The sequence below is a fragment of the Limanda limanda genome, chromosome 23 (genome assembly GCF_963576545.1).
Source record: "Limanda limanda chromosome 23, fLimLim1.1, whole genome shotgun sequence".
NCBI lineage: Eukaryota > Metazoa > Chordata > Actinopteri > Pleuronectiformes > Pleuronectidae > Limanda > Limanda limanda.
The window spans coordinates 4,548,760-4,566,662 of record NC_083658.1 but is presented as its reverse complement, the minus strand read 5'-3'; the positions used below and the strand labels follow the sequence as shown (position 1 = coordinate 4,566,662).

The following is a 17,903-nucleotide window of genomic DNA, read 5'->3' as shown; positions in this document are numbered from 1 at the left end:
TGTTTGAACGATCGGCCATCTTGAGAGGGCGAGTCACAGTCAGGTCCGTCAGCTCAACATCACCGGGGGGGGCAGAGGTCCACACACACTCAGCAGTGGATACAAAGACCTAGTTCTTCTAAGGATTAGACGCTAGTTCTACTAAAAACCTTAAAATGTTATAAAGTCCCACAAGAAATATGATTAAAACGAGTCAGGTTAACCTCATCATTTATTAAAATATGATAAAATGTTATTATAAAAAGGTTGAAACCCACAAACTGACATTTAGTGCAACAAAGTAAAAATAATTGCTGCAATTTACAACTGCACAATAAAACAACATCTCAATAACAATACAATATCTGGGAACTATGCAGCGCTGGAATCAATCTTCATTTATGTTTAAAGACAATGAAAATACTTTCACATTTTGTTATTTATCATATTTATCAGCACGAGTTCCTGCTCTTGTTACAAGGAACTCACTTAGAACATTTATTATTTTCATGTTTGGTTTATCTTGAGTACTTCCCCTCCGAAAACTAAAATGTTTATTGCCCACTCCAAAGTATGTCCAATTCAATCGGACCATAATCCCAGATTCAAGTTATTGTTTCATAAAAGTGTGTTCACTTGTTGCTGCTTGTCTAAAGATGCTTGAACGATCGGCCATCTTGAGAGGGCGAGTCACAGTCAGGTCCGTGTTGTTGGCTGCGCTGCTGTTCCCTCCATTTTGTTAGAGGCAGAGGCGTGTCATCATCGGTTAATTTAGATACCACCTTTCATTGGTTATGGAGATGTTACTCTCAGCAGAGTTGTTTTTAATGGTTTAACAGTTGAAGGTTTCCAATCTGTCTTTGGTTTTAAAACACAGATTTCGATCATTTCAATGAAAGACTTCCAGCTCTCGACACAAGTTGCCTGCGCTGGCGGTCGGAGGAGTTGCAGGAGCGAGTGCACCGTAGCATCTCTGAAGGGCCATTTACTCCGAGAAGAGAAACCTACACCCAAACCCCCCCCCCCCCGCGACACAGTTTCTCACCCGGGAAGCGTTGGAGGCAGTAATTCAGCCAAATGTGTGAAGTTAAAAGCGAGGAGGCAGCGGTAACTGTGAGGATGGAGAGAGGGGGAGAGAGAGAGATGGACAGGAAGGAGAAGCTTTTAGAGCTGAGAGCGTATCGGCTGCTGCTGGTGACTGTCGGTTTGTCAGAGTCTGTCTTACACACGACCTCCGTCCTGATGCAAATTGCTCCTGCAGCCACTTAATAATCCCTTTGCTCAATCAGGCTGGAGAAAAGAATTATAGATATATAACTGTACAAGAAATTATATCCAAGGCTGTATTTTCTACTGGAACTGTATAAAACCAATGCCGACTGCTATAGGTGAATGAATAATACACAGTGAGTGACACTGTCTCTCTCCAACACATGCTTCTGTTTCTATTATTACATTGTCTATTACTTATTAAATGTGTATCACTGCTGGGGCTTCAATTAAACATGTGGCTATAGTATTACTTCCAGTGAAATACACAGTATGCACAGTATGTGTAGATCGAGTCTCAAGCTGTACGAAGGAGTAAAAAAAAAATATATAATTACAGTTAATAATTCAGGATGTGATGGAGAAAACAAGTGCACTGTCCTTTAAAATCCTCCCTCTGCTGTCACCTCGGTGGATTGTGACAGTGGAGGAGGGGTGGGGGGGGGGTACGACCCCTTTTTCTGTGACTGTATAGTAATGTACTGTATTTTTCTAGAGTGCACTGCCACTGGGCCAACACACACACACATACACACACAGTAAAGGACACATACATGTGGAAAAGCTGCTCTAATTGGAGAGACCCATAGAGTCGGAGCGCCCTCTAGGGGCAGGGAGCAGACTCCAGCCTGTCAAGTCAAAGATGAGCAGGTTTTTGTTTTTTCCCTCCCAGCAACACAACCCCAATAAATACTCAACAACACTAGTCAGCAATAGGAACATGTACCAAGGCCAATGTATTCCACCAGAGGTTAAGTACGACACGTACTTGCAACACAAGGTTTAATAGTTCTGAGTGTAACGACACTTTGCTTCTACGACGACTGTATGGAAATGCAGATTTATCATATTTAATTGATGCACTTGCCAGTAATGTGATGTCGCCCGTTAGAAAACACTGTAGCTGTGCTTTGTGTGTGGATGTGAGTGGGTGGAGGGACAATAAACATCCAGGCTTTGAAAGAGAACAGGAGGGGGGGGTGGGTTACTGGTAATTTAGAGTGAGTGGGCGAGAGCGTAACCAGGTTCCATTTGACAGAAGTGGAGGTTTGCGTGTGTGTCTCTCGTGTTGTGTGCTGGTGTTGTGTCTATTTACAGTCGTCTCCCGGCGATGGAGCTGCTCCTCCGGTGACCCCGGGGTCGCTGTGGCCCGCCCATCACTCTCTCTCCCGTCCGGTGGAACTCACACCTGCGGGTCGCCCGGTCTCCAGCTCCCTCCGGTGCCTTCGACAGAGCAGCTCAACATCACCGGGGGGGCAGAGGTGCACACACACTCAGCAGTGGATACAAAGACCTAGTTCTACTAAGGATTGGACGCTAGTTCTACAAAAAACCTTAAAATGTTATAAAGTCCCACAAGAAATATGATTAAAACGAGTCAGGTTAACCTCATCATTTATTAAAATATGATAAAATGTTATTATAAAAGGTTGAAACCCACAAACTGACATTTAGTGCAACAAAGTAAAAATAATTGCTGCAATTTACAACTGCACAATAAAACAACCTCTCAATAACAATACAATATCTGGGAACTATGCAGCGCTGGAATCAATCTTCATTTATGTTTAATGACAATGAAAATACTTTCACATTTTGTTATTTATCATATTTAATCTATCTATTTGACAGCAGATGAGAAGTGGCATCACACAGCACGAGTTCCTGCTCTTGTTACAAAGAACTCACTAAGAACATTTATTATTTTCATGTTTGGTTTATCCTGAGTACTTCCCCTCCGAAAACTAAAAGTACAAAATGTTTATTGCCCACTCCAACTTCCACTAACAGCAGTGTGTGTCTGTGTGTGTGTGTGTGTCTGTGTGTGGAACAGTATTCATCCTTTTTATTGCACAGTAAGAGCTTCTCTCAGGTAAACAAACGTTCTGGCTAAAAGCTCGACGTTATCTTCGGTCTCTTCCCTGCGAGCGTATGAATCATCTTTGTCTTAGTCACGTAGACGTCATGCCAGCGGACTGACTGTACCTGGCTGCTGCTCCTCCCGCTGTGAGGTTGCCATGGGAGACCGGGGCCTCGCCGGGTAAGAACTGCGCTCTGATCATCTCCGGTGTCAGCTGGACTCCGGAGTCTTCACTCCTAAACGCAAACAAAACAAAAACACAGGCCATGTGAGCATCAGGGCTCTTAATCGAAACCTGAGAGAAGGAGCTCGCCATGTGAACATCAAGTGTCAGCGGTGTGGCGTGTGGCGTGTGGCGTGTGCTTACCGATTGTCCATTAGCGGTGTCAGATCGTCAGGAAGCGCCATGAGCAGAGGAGGCGCTGGGAGTGGAAGCATGTCTGTGCTGTAATCCACGAGCCTATAAGAGACACACACACACTGCTTTATCCCCCTGAAGACCCAGACCACACATCACCAAACGGAGATAATGGTCAGATACGTGCTCCGTCTTACTTAGATGAAAGCTCGGCTTAGGGTTGTTTGAAATCTCGGTTTGAAGAGGAATGATAAAAATACTCCCGAACATAAGCCGATACCACTTACAGGCAAAATAGTCTTAAAAACACTTGACGGGCCACAGGTTTGCTTCTGGAGGCAGCGCCGCTCTGAGCTGTGGCGTCATCGGAGGACGCTTGAATAACAGCAGCAGCATGGCAACGCAGACCTGTTTGCCGACAGATGCTTATTGACACATCTAGTTATCTAAGAGCAACATTAACAATCATTCAGAGTCATGTTTCTGATCTCTTGGCAAATAAAAAGCCAACGTTCAATCCCTTTTTGCTACTTTTTTGGTCTCCACCGACTCCTGAAAGAAACGTTTGGCTCATAAATGCCTCATTTTGCTTCTATCCAGTTGCTACCTGTGTGAATGTGTGTGTGTGTGTGTGTGTGTGTGTGTGTGTGCGTGTGTGTGTGCGTGTGTGTGTGTGTCCTGTCACAACATGGTGGTCACATACAGATCTGATATTGAGAGCTTGACTCTGCAGAGTTTGAGTTTATGGGAACCAGCTCCCGGGGGGTTGGAGACGTCTCGGCTGTAAAACAGTGCAGCGAGCGACTGAGCGTTTCAACCCAAACTCTGGTTTTTCATTTGCACTTTTACGAGTTTGTTTGGTTCACAGCGGTGCAGCCGTAAAAGAAGAAGCAGACTCTGCACCTGCAGAGTTGCTGTTTGTTGCCGATTGAGACACAGCCGTGCTTTTAATCATTCACACGCTGTCCAAGGAAATCATCTCTGTTAATCCTGCTGTCCGGTTTGCTCTCATCCGCTATCGTGGTCACCAGACATAAATCATGTAGCTCGGATAAGCAGAGACACTGTGGATGTAACCGGTGAGGAAATGATCGAAAATTAATGAGAGCGAGCAGGGAGGCTGCAGGAGAGTCATCTCTCGCATGAGCAAACAACAGTTACGCTGCAGATCAGTGCTGACAGGCTTAAAGAGAATATGTTGCCACGCCAGGCACCTGATTATGTAAGATAGGGAAGGTGAGGGGAGATGGGGAGTAGACAGGAGGAGGGGGGGAGAAGGTTGTGGAAAAATCGCGGTCAATTAACTTGGGCCTCTTGTCAAAAGAACTCATCTTTCTCTATCTTTAAAGCAGAAATTCTACCGTACAAAATAAAAATACAATATACATGAGATCATGTTCTGGAAAGGGTCACGACCACCTGACTTTGATTTATTGTGACAGGGTGCAGAGGGGAGCACAAAGTGCCCCACGTCAGCTCCATGCTGCGCTCACTAATACACTACATCCAAATATCATAACTTATTCACTCTCCATTTAGGGTGAAGACTGAATAAGTCATTAGTTCACAGAGGAGGTGAAGATGATGTGAGGCTCTTTGCCTCCGTGTGGCCGAGACTCTCAGAGGTGTGAGTACAGGAGAGAATGAAGAATAGCTTTTTAACCAAATAATATAGACAACTACTGATCCTGTTTTATTACTGTACAGTTTGGTTAATTGTTTAATTGGTTAGTTAAGTGGTTAATTGGCTTGTTGGTTGTATTGCACGAAAACTCATTTTCCACGAAACTTGAAAGAGTGGGACACAGGCCAAGAAAGAACTATTAAGATCCACAGTGTTCTCAAACGTTGAAATCATTGTGTGTTCAAGATAAGATCCTGGTTTCCCTGAACTTAGTAAAACAAAGTAGAACCAAGTCAGATTACTGCAGAAACATGAGCTCATCACTCCCATGCACAACTGAAGAAATGTCATGAGTATTCCAATCAAGAGAGAAACTATAAGAGGAAAACTGCTGAATACATGAAGCACTGTTTGTTCAGTATTCTATCGTTACTGTGGTACTCAGGATAAAAGCAGTTTATTTTAAAGTAAGTTGAATCAGAACCATTTAGAGAAATCTAAAAGGAAGACAACTCCATGAATGTAAAATGAGTTCGGCTTGATGCGTTACATGGAGACACTTTGACATCACGCAACATGGCAGGTGCAAGAAGCTGAGCAGGCGTGTGAGACTCGTACGTAGTTTGTTTAATGCGAGAAGTCATGTTTTCTGTAAAACTGTACGTGAGATGATGAGTGGAGTCCCAAGCTATTAAATACTCATGCACCCCCACAGCTGAGCGGGTCGACTCCCAGCAGGTCGACTCATTTCCTCTGTTCCAGTCCCACTTCACAAACTGAGCACGGGCTTTAGGGCCAAAGCCAGAGGCCGTGACGTTAAATTCCTATTGTGAAGGACTGAAGTTTGGGGACAGAAATAATAACTCTATGTTGCTGAAGAGCCAGTGGAGGAGGATTTTAACCATGAATTAGATTCATGGTTAAAATCAAAAATGGTCAAAAATATGTATTTTTGCATCTAGAAGGTCGTAAGTTCAAATTCCTCAGAGAGCTGGAAACTATGAGAAGCAAAACAGAAGTGAACAACAGACACTTTCCCGTCTGTAAACATGTCTGAGGACTGTTTGCTCCCACAATGCTGCAGTTGGAGTTTCCCAGGGTCTTAATGCACACGAAGGGGGGGGGAACTCTGGGTGAAAACACCCTTTGTATTGAGTCAGTCTTGTTGAGCAAAACGAAAGGTGTCACAGGTGGTAGTAAAGTCGGTTTCACCACTGAAGAGGCAGGCCGGTGAAAGGTGATTCACGTTCTAATAAAACCTTTTATAATCTGTCACTTTATGATTCAGGCGAAGCACAAACCCATTTCCGCTCTGACCTACCTGCGGCTGCTGGGGGGGGCGGGGTGGTCGGCCAGAAACTTCAAGGCCATTGGATCAAAATTCTTCCACGTCATTATCCCCTTTATCACTTCCTGTTGTTGGTGAAGGAAACGAAATAATGTGAGATCTTCGAAGAAATGTTTACGATAAATATAAAAAGGTTCAAACCAGGTTCAAGTCAGTAAAAGCTTTCTAAAGACATTCACAGTCTGTAGATTTACCTTGCGGTTCAGTAAGTCCTTCTGAGTGTCCAGAGATTGAGCTCTTGTTCCACACGTGTTGCTTTCAGGGACGGTGAGCCTGCGTGGGAAAAAACACTCTTATGTTCTGAAGCTCAGCAGAAAGATGGACGATGGCCGGGGGAGGACTGGTCTTACCTGGGCAGAGGGCAGAGGTGGAACTCCAGATCGCTCTCCAGGTATTTCGGGGTGGGTTTGTAAGCCTGCAGGCCCGGAGCTGGGTTCTAGAACAACATAATAATCACGGTGAGAAGTGGTTTGAGTCATGTGGGGGGAAAACACAGGATTTAATGAGAAACCTTACGAAGATCCTGAGAGGGTTTGCAGGAAAGGGCCGGAGGAGATGGTCCGGAGCAGTGAAGCTGAGGAAGCCGGCTTCGCTCATTTCAATTACCTCAACTTCCTTCTCCGCCTGGGACGACACAACAAGAGACACATTTATGGTGTGTGGTTAAATTAAATGAATTTATATTTTTCTATAACACAAGGCACAGTTACCGGAGGTGCGCTGCGAAGTGGTCTGGCCAAAGTCGGGGGTGTATACGAGTTGAAAGCCTCCCAGGATGAGACAGGCCGGTAGCCCATGAGCTTATAGTGCTGAGGAACCTGGCAAATAAATAAAAAGGATTTAATATGAACATAAGAAAAAATGAGACGAATGTGATCTCAGGTCGAGAGACGAAGGTGAAACTCCATTAGCACAATATTGCTTTCCACCTCTTAGCAAATATATGACTTGCTTTTAACATTTTAAAGACAATTAAAGTGTTAGTTTTACTGTTTACTGTTTGAATTCATTTAATAATAATGGGATTTTCTACACAAATACCAACAGATTTGTCGTAAAATAAATCTGGAGGATGGTAGGATGATTGAGAAGAATAAAAAAATAATGTCTGCTACACAAATGTTTATTAAAGCAGTATTTTCTAGGCCTTCAAGCCCAAACAAGTTGAAAACAATCTCATAATTCCATTTGAAATGTACGTGAGTAGAAGTAGAAAGTGGCGCAGCAATATGTCTTTATGCCCCCCCCCCCCCCCCCCCACGCTGCTGCAGGGAAGATACATGTTGATTGGTACGTGACGCCGAGACGAGCAGGTGCTGCAGCGGATACCAACCTGAAGCTTGAAGAAAGGAATACGTGTTGTCACCGCCACATCAACAGCAGCCGCCGGCAACGGGACCAAATTACCGTGAGCCTGCGGATATCAAGGAGACAAATGGTGTTATTTGTCGAGTTGAACGCAGAGGCGGCCTCTCCTCAGGGCATCGGGGGGGGATGGAGAGATTTAATCTAAGTGCAGGAACCGGAGCTTCCTCTTTGATTCCACAGTTAGATCACAACAACGTCTTTCAGGGGAAATAATGAATAAAGATTGTTTGTGCGAGCGGGACAACACACGACACTCACTTTGTGGTTGTTGCTCATCTTCTCTGCATCAGGATTTATCAAACTGATTTCTACTTTTACATTATTGGGCAGATTTACTTGAAACATGACTAACAACGTCTGCCTAGGCCTTTCACAGTTTCCTATTAGAGAACATTAAATATGCAACATCCTCACCAGAGGGTCATCTTCATCACAGAAAGTGGGGAAGACAAAGGGGAAGACTCGGTCCGGTGAGATCCTCACGTCGCTCGTCTTCTCCTCGGCTGAAGCAAACATGAGAAACATAATTTATCCGTTGAGGTCAGTGGAAGTTTGTTTAAAGTGAAATTAAAAGCCACCGTAAATAGCCCAGCTCCTGAGGTTATATGCATATATGTTCCCAGAGCCTCATAACAACCCGAGGGGATTTCATTTCAATTTTTTAACCTCTGGGAATAAATTCAATGAAGCGCGCTTTGCTCATGTGGCATAATGAGATTATTTCTGAATGTGCAGATCATTGGATAATCAAAACCTTTCTGTGCCGCGGGCGGGAGCCTGGAGCCGCTCGCCAGCTTCCTGAAACACGCCAGTCTCCTGTTTATGCGGCAGCGGAATCCAACCTGTGAGAAAGAGAGTTTCTAGTCATTCATGTCCACCTCTTTTCATTATGGGAGAGAAACATGAGCCCACAAGTAGATATATGGACAAAAAAGAAGAAACTGAAAGGAAGTGGACAGCAGAAGTTATTAAAAACTAATGATAATAGTTTTGGAAGGCAGTAGAAGTGTGGAGAGTAATACTAGTTTTCCCTGCATGTGACTGAGATTATTATAAAGCCATAAAAACTAAATATGGGATTGTTGCGTCTCTTTCGTCATTCTGAACTAATCTATCTATTCCAATTCTATAATAAATGTAGAATAAATACAAAATCTCTCCGACTCTGTGTCTGCCGGGCGGTTTATTGTGTCTGTGTTTACTTGAAGCAAACTCTTCCACATTTTATCAAATTAATAATTCTGATGAGGTCAAGATCAGCTTCATTTCCATGGAGCAGGATTAATATCATCCGCTGGTCAAACAACTCCCACAGCTCCCGTGGTTATTACTGCAAACACAGCTCTCCGGAATGACGTGTGTAATAATTGGTTTATCAAATCAAGGCATTAGAATCAGGTTGAAGGCCCAAATATTTACAGTCAAGAGATGAGCTCCAGTTAGAATAAAATTGTAGTGTTTTCTAACTTTGCACATGAAAATAAGCCTGTACAACACTCCGCTTCATATACACTTACCTACTTACACTTACTTCACATCATATGTGATATGTGTTCATATACACCATATTAATATTATATATCATTTTATACAATAATATTGTCTTTTGCACACTCTGTCTACATATTCTTAGACTCATAGTATATTATATTACCTATTGTATAGTCAAATACTTATATTCATATTCATACCTCTACTATATATCATATCATACTCTCTGTATATTCTTGTTTACATAAGTCTATATACACATATTTATACATGTGTACATGTTATAATTACTATTATTATATCACCATTATTATATATACTGTCATTACCATATACTGCTTTTATATTGGTATAATTACTATCATATATAAATATATATTATGTTATATTATATACTATATATACTGTACCATTCTTATATACTGTCTAACAATACCATTACCATCATATCATCAGTACTATTACCATCATCTTGCCACTGCACCTTATCTACCTATTTTATTGTATTTTATCTTGTGCTTCTGTTTTTTTATTCTTTCTACCTCAATATTTTTAATTTTATTCTATTGTATTGTATTTTATTGTATTCAAATATACCGGCTGCTATGACAACTTAATTTCCCTTCGGGGATGAATAAAGTACTCTATCTATCTATCTATCTATCTATCTATCTATCTATCTATCTATCTATCTATCTATCTATCTATCTATCTATCTATCTATCTATCTATCTATCTATCTATCTATCTATCTATCTATCTATCTATCTATCTATCTATCTATCAATCTATCTATCTATCTATCTATCTATCTATCTATCTATCTATCTATCTATCTATCTATCTATCTATCTATCTATCTATCATGTATATGCTCAAATTCCAGAGGGTTATATGCTTCAAACTTCAGAAGATTTTCTATAAGGTAAAAACTAAACATAACATAATTGAGAAGTACATTTACATAGTATGTGTATATTAGAAGTGTAAAACGAGTGCTGTCCTTCCTGCTCCCACATATGATTCACATCCCATCAGGTCATCTCACTGTTCCTCACTAACACTTTCAGTTTGCTCTTCCTGTGGCTTTAAGAGGCCTCGTGAGAAAACTCTGCTTTTACTGGAAGGCAAAGCACCCCCGGAAAAAAATCGACTGTACAGTAAAAGACTATGATACATCGAGTGTGAGGCGTTTACACATGGCTGGACTAAAGGGACAGGGCCGGGGGGACACTGGTCCCTCTCCGGAGGCAAGACAGGAAGTGTGTCAGGCATCTCACAAGCAAAGCAAACGCTAATGCATGTGTGCAACAGTCCATCCACCTCGGAGGCCTCACAGGACTGGGCTGTGTGTACCTTGCGTGCAGCCTCCTGGAACGGTCGGAGGACTCTTTGTCTCAGCTCCCACTGGAACCCGGAGGACACCTGGAAGCATGGGGCTCCCTCTGGGGCCTGGAGGACGTGACAGAGACAGTTACTCCAGAGTTTCACTCGACAGCGTGACACGAAGCGCATGAGAAAAGAGCCATAGAGTGAAATGTCATATTTAAATACAGGTGTCTTCAGGAGGAATTGAACACTGTGCTCACAGTCTATGCAGCAGCAAAGAAGTTTTAGACTAAGATTGTGATGTGGAGAAAAGAAAAAACACACACAAAGTGTAAATCACAAAATGTATAATTACTGTGGCGATGAAGGGAACCTCAGTGAATTTTGCGTGTTAAAGTAAACACACAAACGTAGAGATTTACCTGTCCAGCTTCTTGCAGAATATGAGCCGTGGAAAGTTGAGTTTGTCGAGCTCGGAACTTCTCCTCTCGCCGTCCATCTTTCCATTTCATCTACAACATACACACACATTACACACTGTACTGCAGGATATTTCCAGCTGTTACACACCAGCTAAATTCAACATTCAACATTCTCTTTGTCACGGGAGGAAATGTGATGGGACACGTCTCAACTCTCAGAATCGAGCAGCCACTAGAATTATAAATATTTTCAATTTCAATGCAAAAGCCGAGGAAGGAGGTTTATCAGGCGGCTTGTTTAACTTCTGCTCTGCACTCAAGACTCGTATAGAAGAGGACAGTAGCTCTTGCCGTCATAAAAACAACAGAGCTCCCATAAAACACCACAAGTGTGGTGATATGAGGTTGTAAACTGTGTGCGTGTCTGTGTACACAACTTATAAACAAGGCCGGGGGAGAGGAGGTGGAGGAGGAAGTGCTGTGGAGTGTCTGTGAGAGTTCTGCCGACTAGTCAAATAACTTTTCTGAGGACACTCGGGCTCATATGTCAAGGCTGATGTTACTTTGGCTGCGTCTGCATCTCAGTCACAGATGCTCAGTGAGTTATTTCACATGGTGGAGCTCAGCGCGGCGCCAGAGGAGCAGGTGATGACACTGGAATGCACATTGTACACAAAACGAGGTTCGAATAAGGGGCCACAGCTTCGTAACCTCGACCCCTAAGAACCATGAAGTTTCTCCATATCCACCTTAAAGCTGCTTTTAGACACGCGTGTACGTATAGAAGACGCAGACAAAGGTGGAGACACAACAAGAGGAGCATATCCTGCCTCCTGCTGCGTGAACCTCTGTGTTAAAGGGACTCTTACCTTTGTTGCATTTTTACACTTTTTTTGGATAAGGTTAAATTGGTATTAATAAGGTAATGACACTCTAAAATGCAAGACAGACCCACCAGGAGTAAAAACAAACAATTATTTCACTCTCATAATATTTAGTGAAAACTTCAACCAATAAAATTCTTCGGACCGAAGGACCTTATTGGCCGACAGACCTGTCTGTTTGCTGCATGGACATGCAGGTTTTCCGTCTGCTTCTTGTGGCGCATTCGGGCCCGCGTCATCAAGGCATGTGAATGTAAATGTATATAACTTACCGAATCCATTGCTTTGGTAAACAAAAACTCACGTGCGTGCGCGGAGGCAGTAGCTTGTAAGTCTGCTTGTAAATAAAGTTTCTTCAAAAAAACACCGCGGATGGGAACGAGGGGGTGGGGCATTGGAGGAAGGCGGGATGATTTGAATGTGCTGTAATTCTCAAATGCAACAAAGGTAAGAGTCCCTTTAAGACCCAGTGCTCCTGACATTTTGCAGAACTCCCCGGCTGAAGGGAGAAGTCTCACCGTGTGTTCCTGCAGCGCCGCCTCTCTCTCCTCCAGCCTCTGTCTCCTGCTGTGTCCTGACATGGCGTCCCGGCCCAGGTAAACCTGCCTGAGGACATGAGGAGGACGTATATAAAAACATCACCCGCAGAACACACAACAGCTGTCTGTGGCCTCCACATGTCGAACTGCTCCCTCTGGCTCCTCTGCAGCAAAGCAGCTGACATTGATTCCCAATCACAATCACACATCGGTTCCCCTCTTTGTTTTCAGCAGTGTGTACAACATGGATCTTTGTCTTATCCCAACATTCACAATCAATAAAAGTGAAAGGTTGTTTCTACCAGCTGAATTGTTTGGCCTGCTCCTCCTTCACGTTTTGCTGAAACCTTTTCACGAACAGCGCCTCCTTCATCTGCCGGTTCTGCAGAGCGTCCAGGCTGCCACACGACAAGGCTGCAAAGAGGAATTGATGTGTGAGGCGATCGGAAATGCAGTTAACTTCATTGCAGCTTATGAAAAACAAGAGAATATAGCAGGGCCCCACTGTGATGTAGTTCATGTGTAACATTCAGCAGCAGGTTGGAGGAGGTGACAGGTGTGAGACACACAGATAACAGAGCCGTGGCTGCCTCTAACCTTCCCTCAGGGCTTTGGCGCTGAGTTTATTGGTGTTTTTGATCAACATCTTTGCGACGCCTGCCGGAGTCAAGGCGTCCACCACCGCTGGTTTCAGAGCAGACAGATCTCTCAGGGACTGGAGGGCAGGAGAGGACGCACCAGTAAGAAATGAAAGATAATAAGAAATGTCAGGTATTGGAAGTACAGTGATTGTGGTTCTCTGGGAAAACGTGTTTTATTCGGTTTACAAAGCAAAATGAAGTGTATTATTCTTGTTTCCTTTGTGAAAAGAAAGTGTAAATCAATCAAATTCACCTTTGTGTTGTTCTTCGGTCAAATCTAACCTAAGGGCTTTTAATATCAGAAATAAGGTTTATTTTATTGCCATTAAAAGAGTAAACTAGAACAGTCTCCTTAAAAGAACACTTGTTATCAGACTAATATGAAGCACATTTTACGTTGCACTTAATAAAACCTTGAAACACACCCGCCTCCACTCTGACCGACACACTAACCTTTGACTTGTCGGCCTCCTTGGTCGACCTGATCTTGGGTTTACTCCAGGGAGGAAGCTGGGCAGGAGGGGAGGGGGCTTTGAGTTCTGGAGTCTCTGCGTCTCCATGAGCCAACTTCCTCTCCAGCCGACTGCCATGCAGAGGAATTCATAATTAACAGTAAAGAAGATGGAGCAACACAAGATGTGACACGATATGAAAACCCTTCTTTCACCCAATCATCAATTAAAACCAAATTCACTGGAGATCAGATTAAAATGATGTGTACATATGACAGCCAGTGGTTTAACTGGTTAGCTAAAGGTACTGGAAATACAGTGGAAGTAATTATCTATAAACTGTGGTTGGAATATTATATAAAACAGCTTCTCTAAGTCAGGGGGGACTCAGCAACAAGTGGCCACTGGTTCAAATTGGAGAAACACGAGCTGGAGCTAATATTTCATAATCTCTCTCTTCCACCAAGCTCATCTTTTATTTGGTTTCACTGCGGGGAACAACAAACAGAGGGAGAATGTTTTATATGCTAAACATCCATCGGGTGGCATATCCATCTTGATATCGCTGCAGCAGCTACCCAGCTATTTTCATGAATTATTAACTTCTGGTCGAGATAACGCCAAGACAGTGGAGTGGCTGGAGCTGCTGCCGCGTGATGGATAGCCTCCTGTTTCTCATGGGAACAGGATTAAGCATCGGGTTTTATACCAGCTGGTAAAAAAACAAAAACAAATGGGCACACGGGGAAATTTTCTGTGGCTCCAGTTGTTGTTTTTTTTTTAGCTCAAATACGTTCGGTTGTTTGCTCACACAACCTGAGAGGAGGAATTATGGTTTTAACTTCATTATTCCACTTTACTCTCAAGAAAATTCAGAGGAGCAACACTGAAAAGAGATTTATTTTATACACAAACACACACACGCGTTTATATATATGTATAGGATCTGGTTGGTTATATAACCTAGAATTTTATGATTTAGTCGAGTCAAATACTGGAAAACGTATGTAAAAGCATATAATAGAAAATATGGATAAGGTCAATTAGAAATAATAGATATGTTTCTGTTCGGTGTATATTTTTGAATTATTATGGAAGCTACAAATAAAGCTGACCCTGAATCAGAATGAGTAACTAAAGAGCTTGGTGATACAAAGCTGAGATGTTCTTATCTTTATTATGTTTGTTTTTTAGTCAGACCTTATAGAGAAGCCAATTAAATGGTAGATATGATTTTAGACGGTACAGTCATGATTCTGCTCAGCTCTCATTACTATAGACATGATAATGGTTTCTGCTATTTGTGCACCTTCAACCCACCACAGTGAGGGAATGGAACAGAGTTATTTTCCCATCTGACCAGTGAAGTGCTGTGATTACCTGAGGCCTGAGAGAGGGACCGCACTCCCAGTGATGGTGCAGAGGAACGGCTTGCTGTTGAACTGGGAGACCACCAGCTGGACGGTGACCTGGGCGGTCTCATAATGGAGCGGACTGAAGGTCACGGTGATCTTCACCTCGCCGCTGGCTGGTATCACGCCTGCAGGAACACAGAACAACAAGGATGAGCGGATGTGAGGATTTGTCCGGTGGATCCGAACTTTGTGCTTCAGTGTTGTGAGCTGCAGAACTGCCTGTTTTTTTGTGTGTATATAAAAAAAGGACAAAAAAACTAATAATAATCTAAAAACAGAAACTCATTTGTATCTCTTCTGGTCACTGCAGGTTTGTGCTGCAGCAGTAAGTCAGGTCCTGAGAGCCTGTTCCGCTGTGTGTTATGATGCTTCCCAGACCTTGATGTCAGCGAGTGGAAGCTGGACGCATCCTTCAAGCTCCGCGTCGACTTATTTCATACACAACGCATCGCTGTGCGAGGTTTTGAGAAAACACAGCTCCCCCACCTCCCCAATTGGGACGTGCTCTTAATCTGCCGGCTTAAAATAGAACTAAGACTGGGAAAATAACTTTGTTTATCCATTTCAAACCCTGAAGCAGAGTATCGGAGTGTTAATCTTTAAGGGGAAATACAAATATATCATGTTAAAAATGAAGGGTTTCACTCGTCCCTTACCTGCAAGGGGATGGATGGAGAAGGCCTCATGGGGCTGGAGAACAAACGCCTGGAACTCAAAGTCAATGGGACAGCCGCTCCTCAGGGGAATCACACGGGTTACACTGGGCATGATGGGAGATGGAGAAGGAAGTAGAGATTATTTTTTTTATGGTTTGACACCAACGGGCAAAATGGATGCATGGTTGGTTGTTGGGAAGAATACAAAGAGACAGGAAATCCCTCAGGGAGATGGGAGGTCGGTATCAGTACACACACACCGAACAGACACACACACACCGAACACACACACACCTTTGACCAAGTGGTACGGCTGGCAGGTTGATATGCGGAGGGATGTGCAGGTCGGTGATGACGGGATAAGCATGAACTGGAATTAAGAGGTTCTCTTCCCCCTTGGTGAGCGTGCAGGCGGGTTGGATGAACCAGATGGAGATGACAAGAAGAGATGGAAGGAGCACAGAGTTAATAAGTGAATGATATATAGCTTCAGTTGGTTTTGAAGTCGTATATAAAACAGCCGGCTCCTCACCTCGCAGTGAACCCGAACGCAGTCGTAGAAGTAGCGCCACTCGTCGGGACGGAACCCGAGCTTCACCGTGTAGGGGAGACCCGGGACCAGGCGACACTTCAGAGGAGGACACCAGGGACATGGATGAGTTACAAACAAACATCTCATAACTTAGTCTTATATTCAGGTCAGTGACTTGGAATGAGTGGAGAAAGAAATACCTTCTTGGTGTAAATACTCTGGAAGTGCTTGGTTTGAGTCGGGATGATTTGAATGTTCAGAACCTCAGCGGAGACGTTGATTAGTTTCTGAGGAAGAGGAGGAGACGAGAAGGTTTGATTTTCATCCAATCATGTGTGTTTGAGAAGAAATGTCCATATTCCTGATGTTTACATCTTTGCATCTTGTACAGGACTCTTAATGACACAGTGACACAATGATAAACTCGTCCTGGACACCAACCATGATGCTGATGAAGCTACAGCACTGAGGCCCATCACAGGCTCGGTACAAGGAAAACTTACCCTCTCACCAGATACTCTACACATTAAATCTATCCTACTGTAATACGCTGTGTTTTTATACCTACTGTCTGGTATTAATTGTTTGTGTTTATTTGTATTCCACACTAAAGACGCACCCTTAATAAAGTGATGACAAATAAAGCCCACAGGCAGTAAATCAGCGTTCTACTTTACTCTGTGAAAGGGAAATTAAAAAGACTAATTGGTTTAACAACAGAGGAAATGAAAACCTCAGCAGTGTTTCCCCCCCTCTCACCAGAATCTTCACGTAATCTTGCCCGAGCTCGAAGCCACTGAAGTGAATCTCCGGAGGCTCAGCTTGGACCAGGATGTTGCTTTTCAGTTTGGCATAGACTTCTATTCGGGAAACAACAAAGAGGAATTACTGACGTTAAATGACTTTTTGTCGTAATAGAATATTCACTGCTGGAGGTAAAGACACCGGTATGGATGCTCCTCTGTTAGTACGTACTTGATTCCAGAGGATTGGGGACGTGGGCTTTGCTCCGGTTCAGCTCCACCAGCTGGCTCAAGGGCAGCGGCGTCCTCCTCCTCAGGGGGTCCGAGACCACCTGAGGGCCGGGGAGGGCCACGTCCATCTGGGCAGAAGAAGAAGAGCTCAGCTCCTCAGGAGAGAGACGACCTGGGAGAAGGAGATACACAACCAGGCTCACTTCTTTTGGCAGTAGGTGGTGATGTCACTATCACCACAGACAGACTTATACATCTGTTCAGGTCACAAACGCTTGTTTCTCTTCAGATCGTATAAATCGTTCACTTATGACATCACAGGAGTCTATGACCTCTGACACTGGGACATCAAAGTGAACTGTAAACGAGGAAGTCTTCTCCTTAATGAATCCTTTGAAGTGTTCCTTTATAAACCCTGGGTGGAGTTAAGTACTTACTAAGTGTTATTCTTTCAGATTAATCACATGAACAACTAAACTCAACAGTGCAGTAAATCTAGGAAAAGACCATAATGTCACAGGAGATGAAGGAGCAGCAGGTGTATTCTCTCGTCTTCCTCATTCTGATCTGCCTGCTGCTGTAACACCTGCATGCCCCCAGTGTCAATAAAGTTTTATCTATTCTTATTTCCTCAATCTGTTCACTATGGGTATCTTAATTAATAGTAATAATGAAATAAGTATTATTTGAATGGCACTTTTCTTATCAGTGATACATTCACATGAAATAAAATTAAAAAACGATTAAGTTCAGTTAATTGT

At 43.2% G+C, this 17,903-nt stretch overlaps 1 protein-coding gene across 1 annotated transcript; it reads right to left on the bottom strand.

Moving 5' to 3' along the window:
* Positions 1-2,340: 2,340 nt before the first annotated feature.
* cfap221 (cilia and flagella associated protein 221) lies at positions 2,341-17,270 on the bottom strand. The gene is given in 25 exon segments (XM_061067355.1): positions 2,341-2,450; positions 2,453-2,472; positions 3,235-3,345; positions 3,477-3,569; positions 6,413-6,504; positions 6,634-6,712; positions 6,790-6,875; positions 6,956-7,063; positions 7,135-7,257; positions 7,773-7,853; positions 8,222-8,310; positions 8,562-8,649; positions 10,655-10,750; positions 11,050-11,139; positions 12,452-12,539; positions 12,775-12,886; positions 13,070-13,187; positions 13,567-13,696; positions 14,946-15,105; positions 15,637-15,740; positions 15,931-16,031; positions 16,169-16,264; positions 16,369-16,455; positions 16,928-17,028; positions 17,144-17,270. Coding segments are annotated over 25 exon segments (2,490 nt in total).
* Positions 17,271-17,903: the final 633 nt, after the last annotated feature.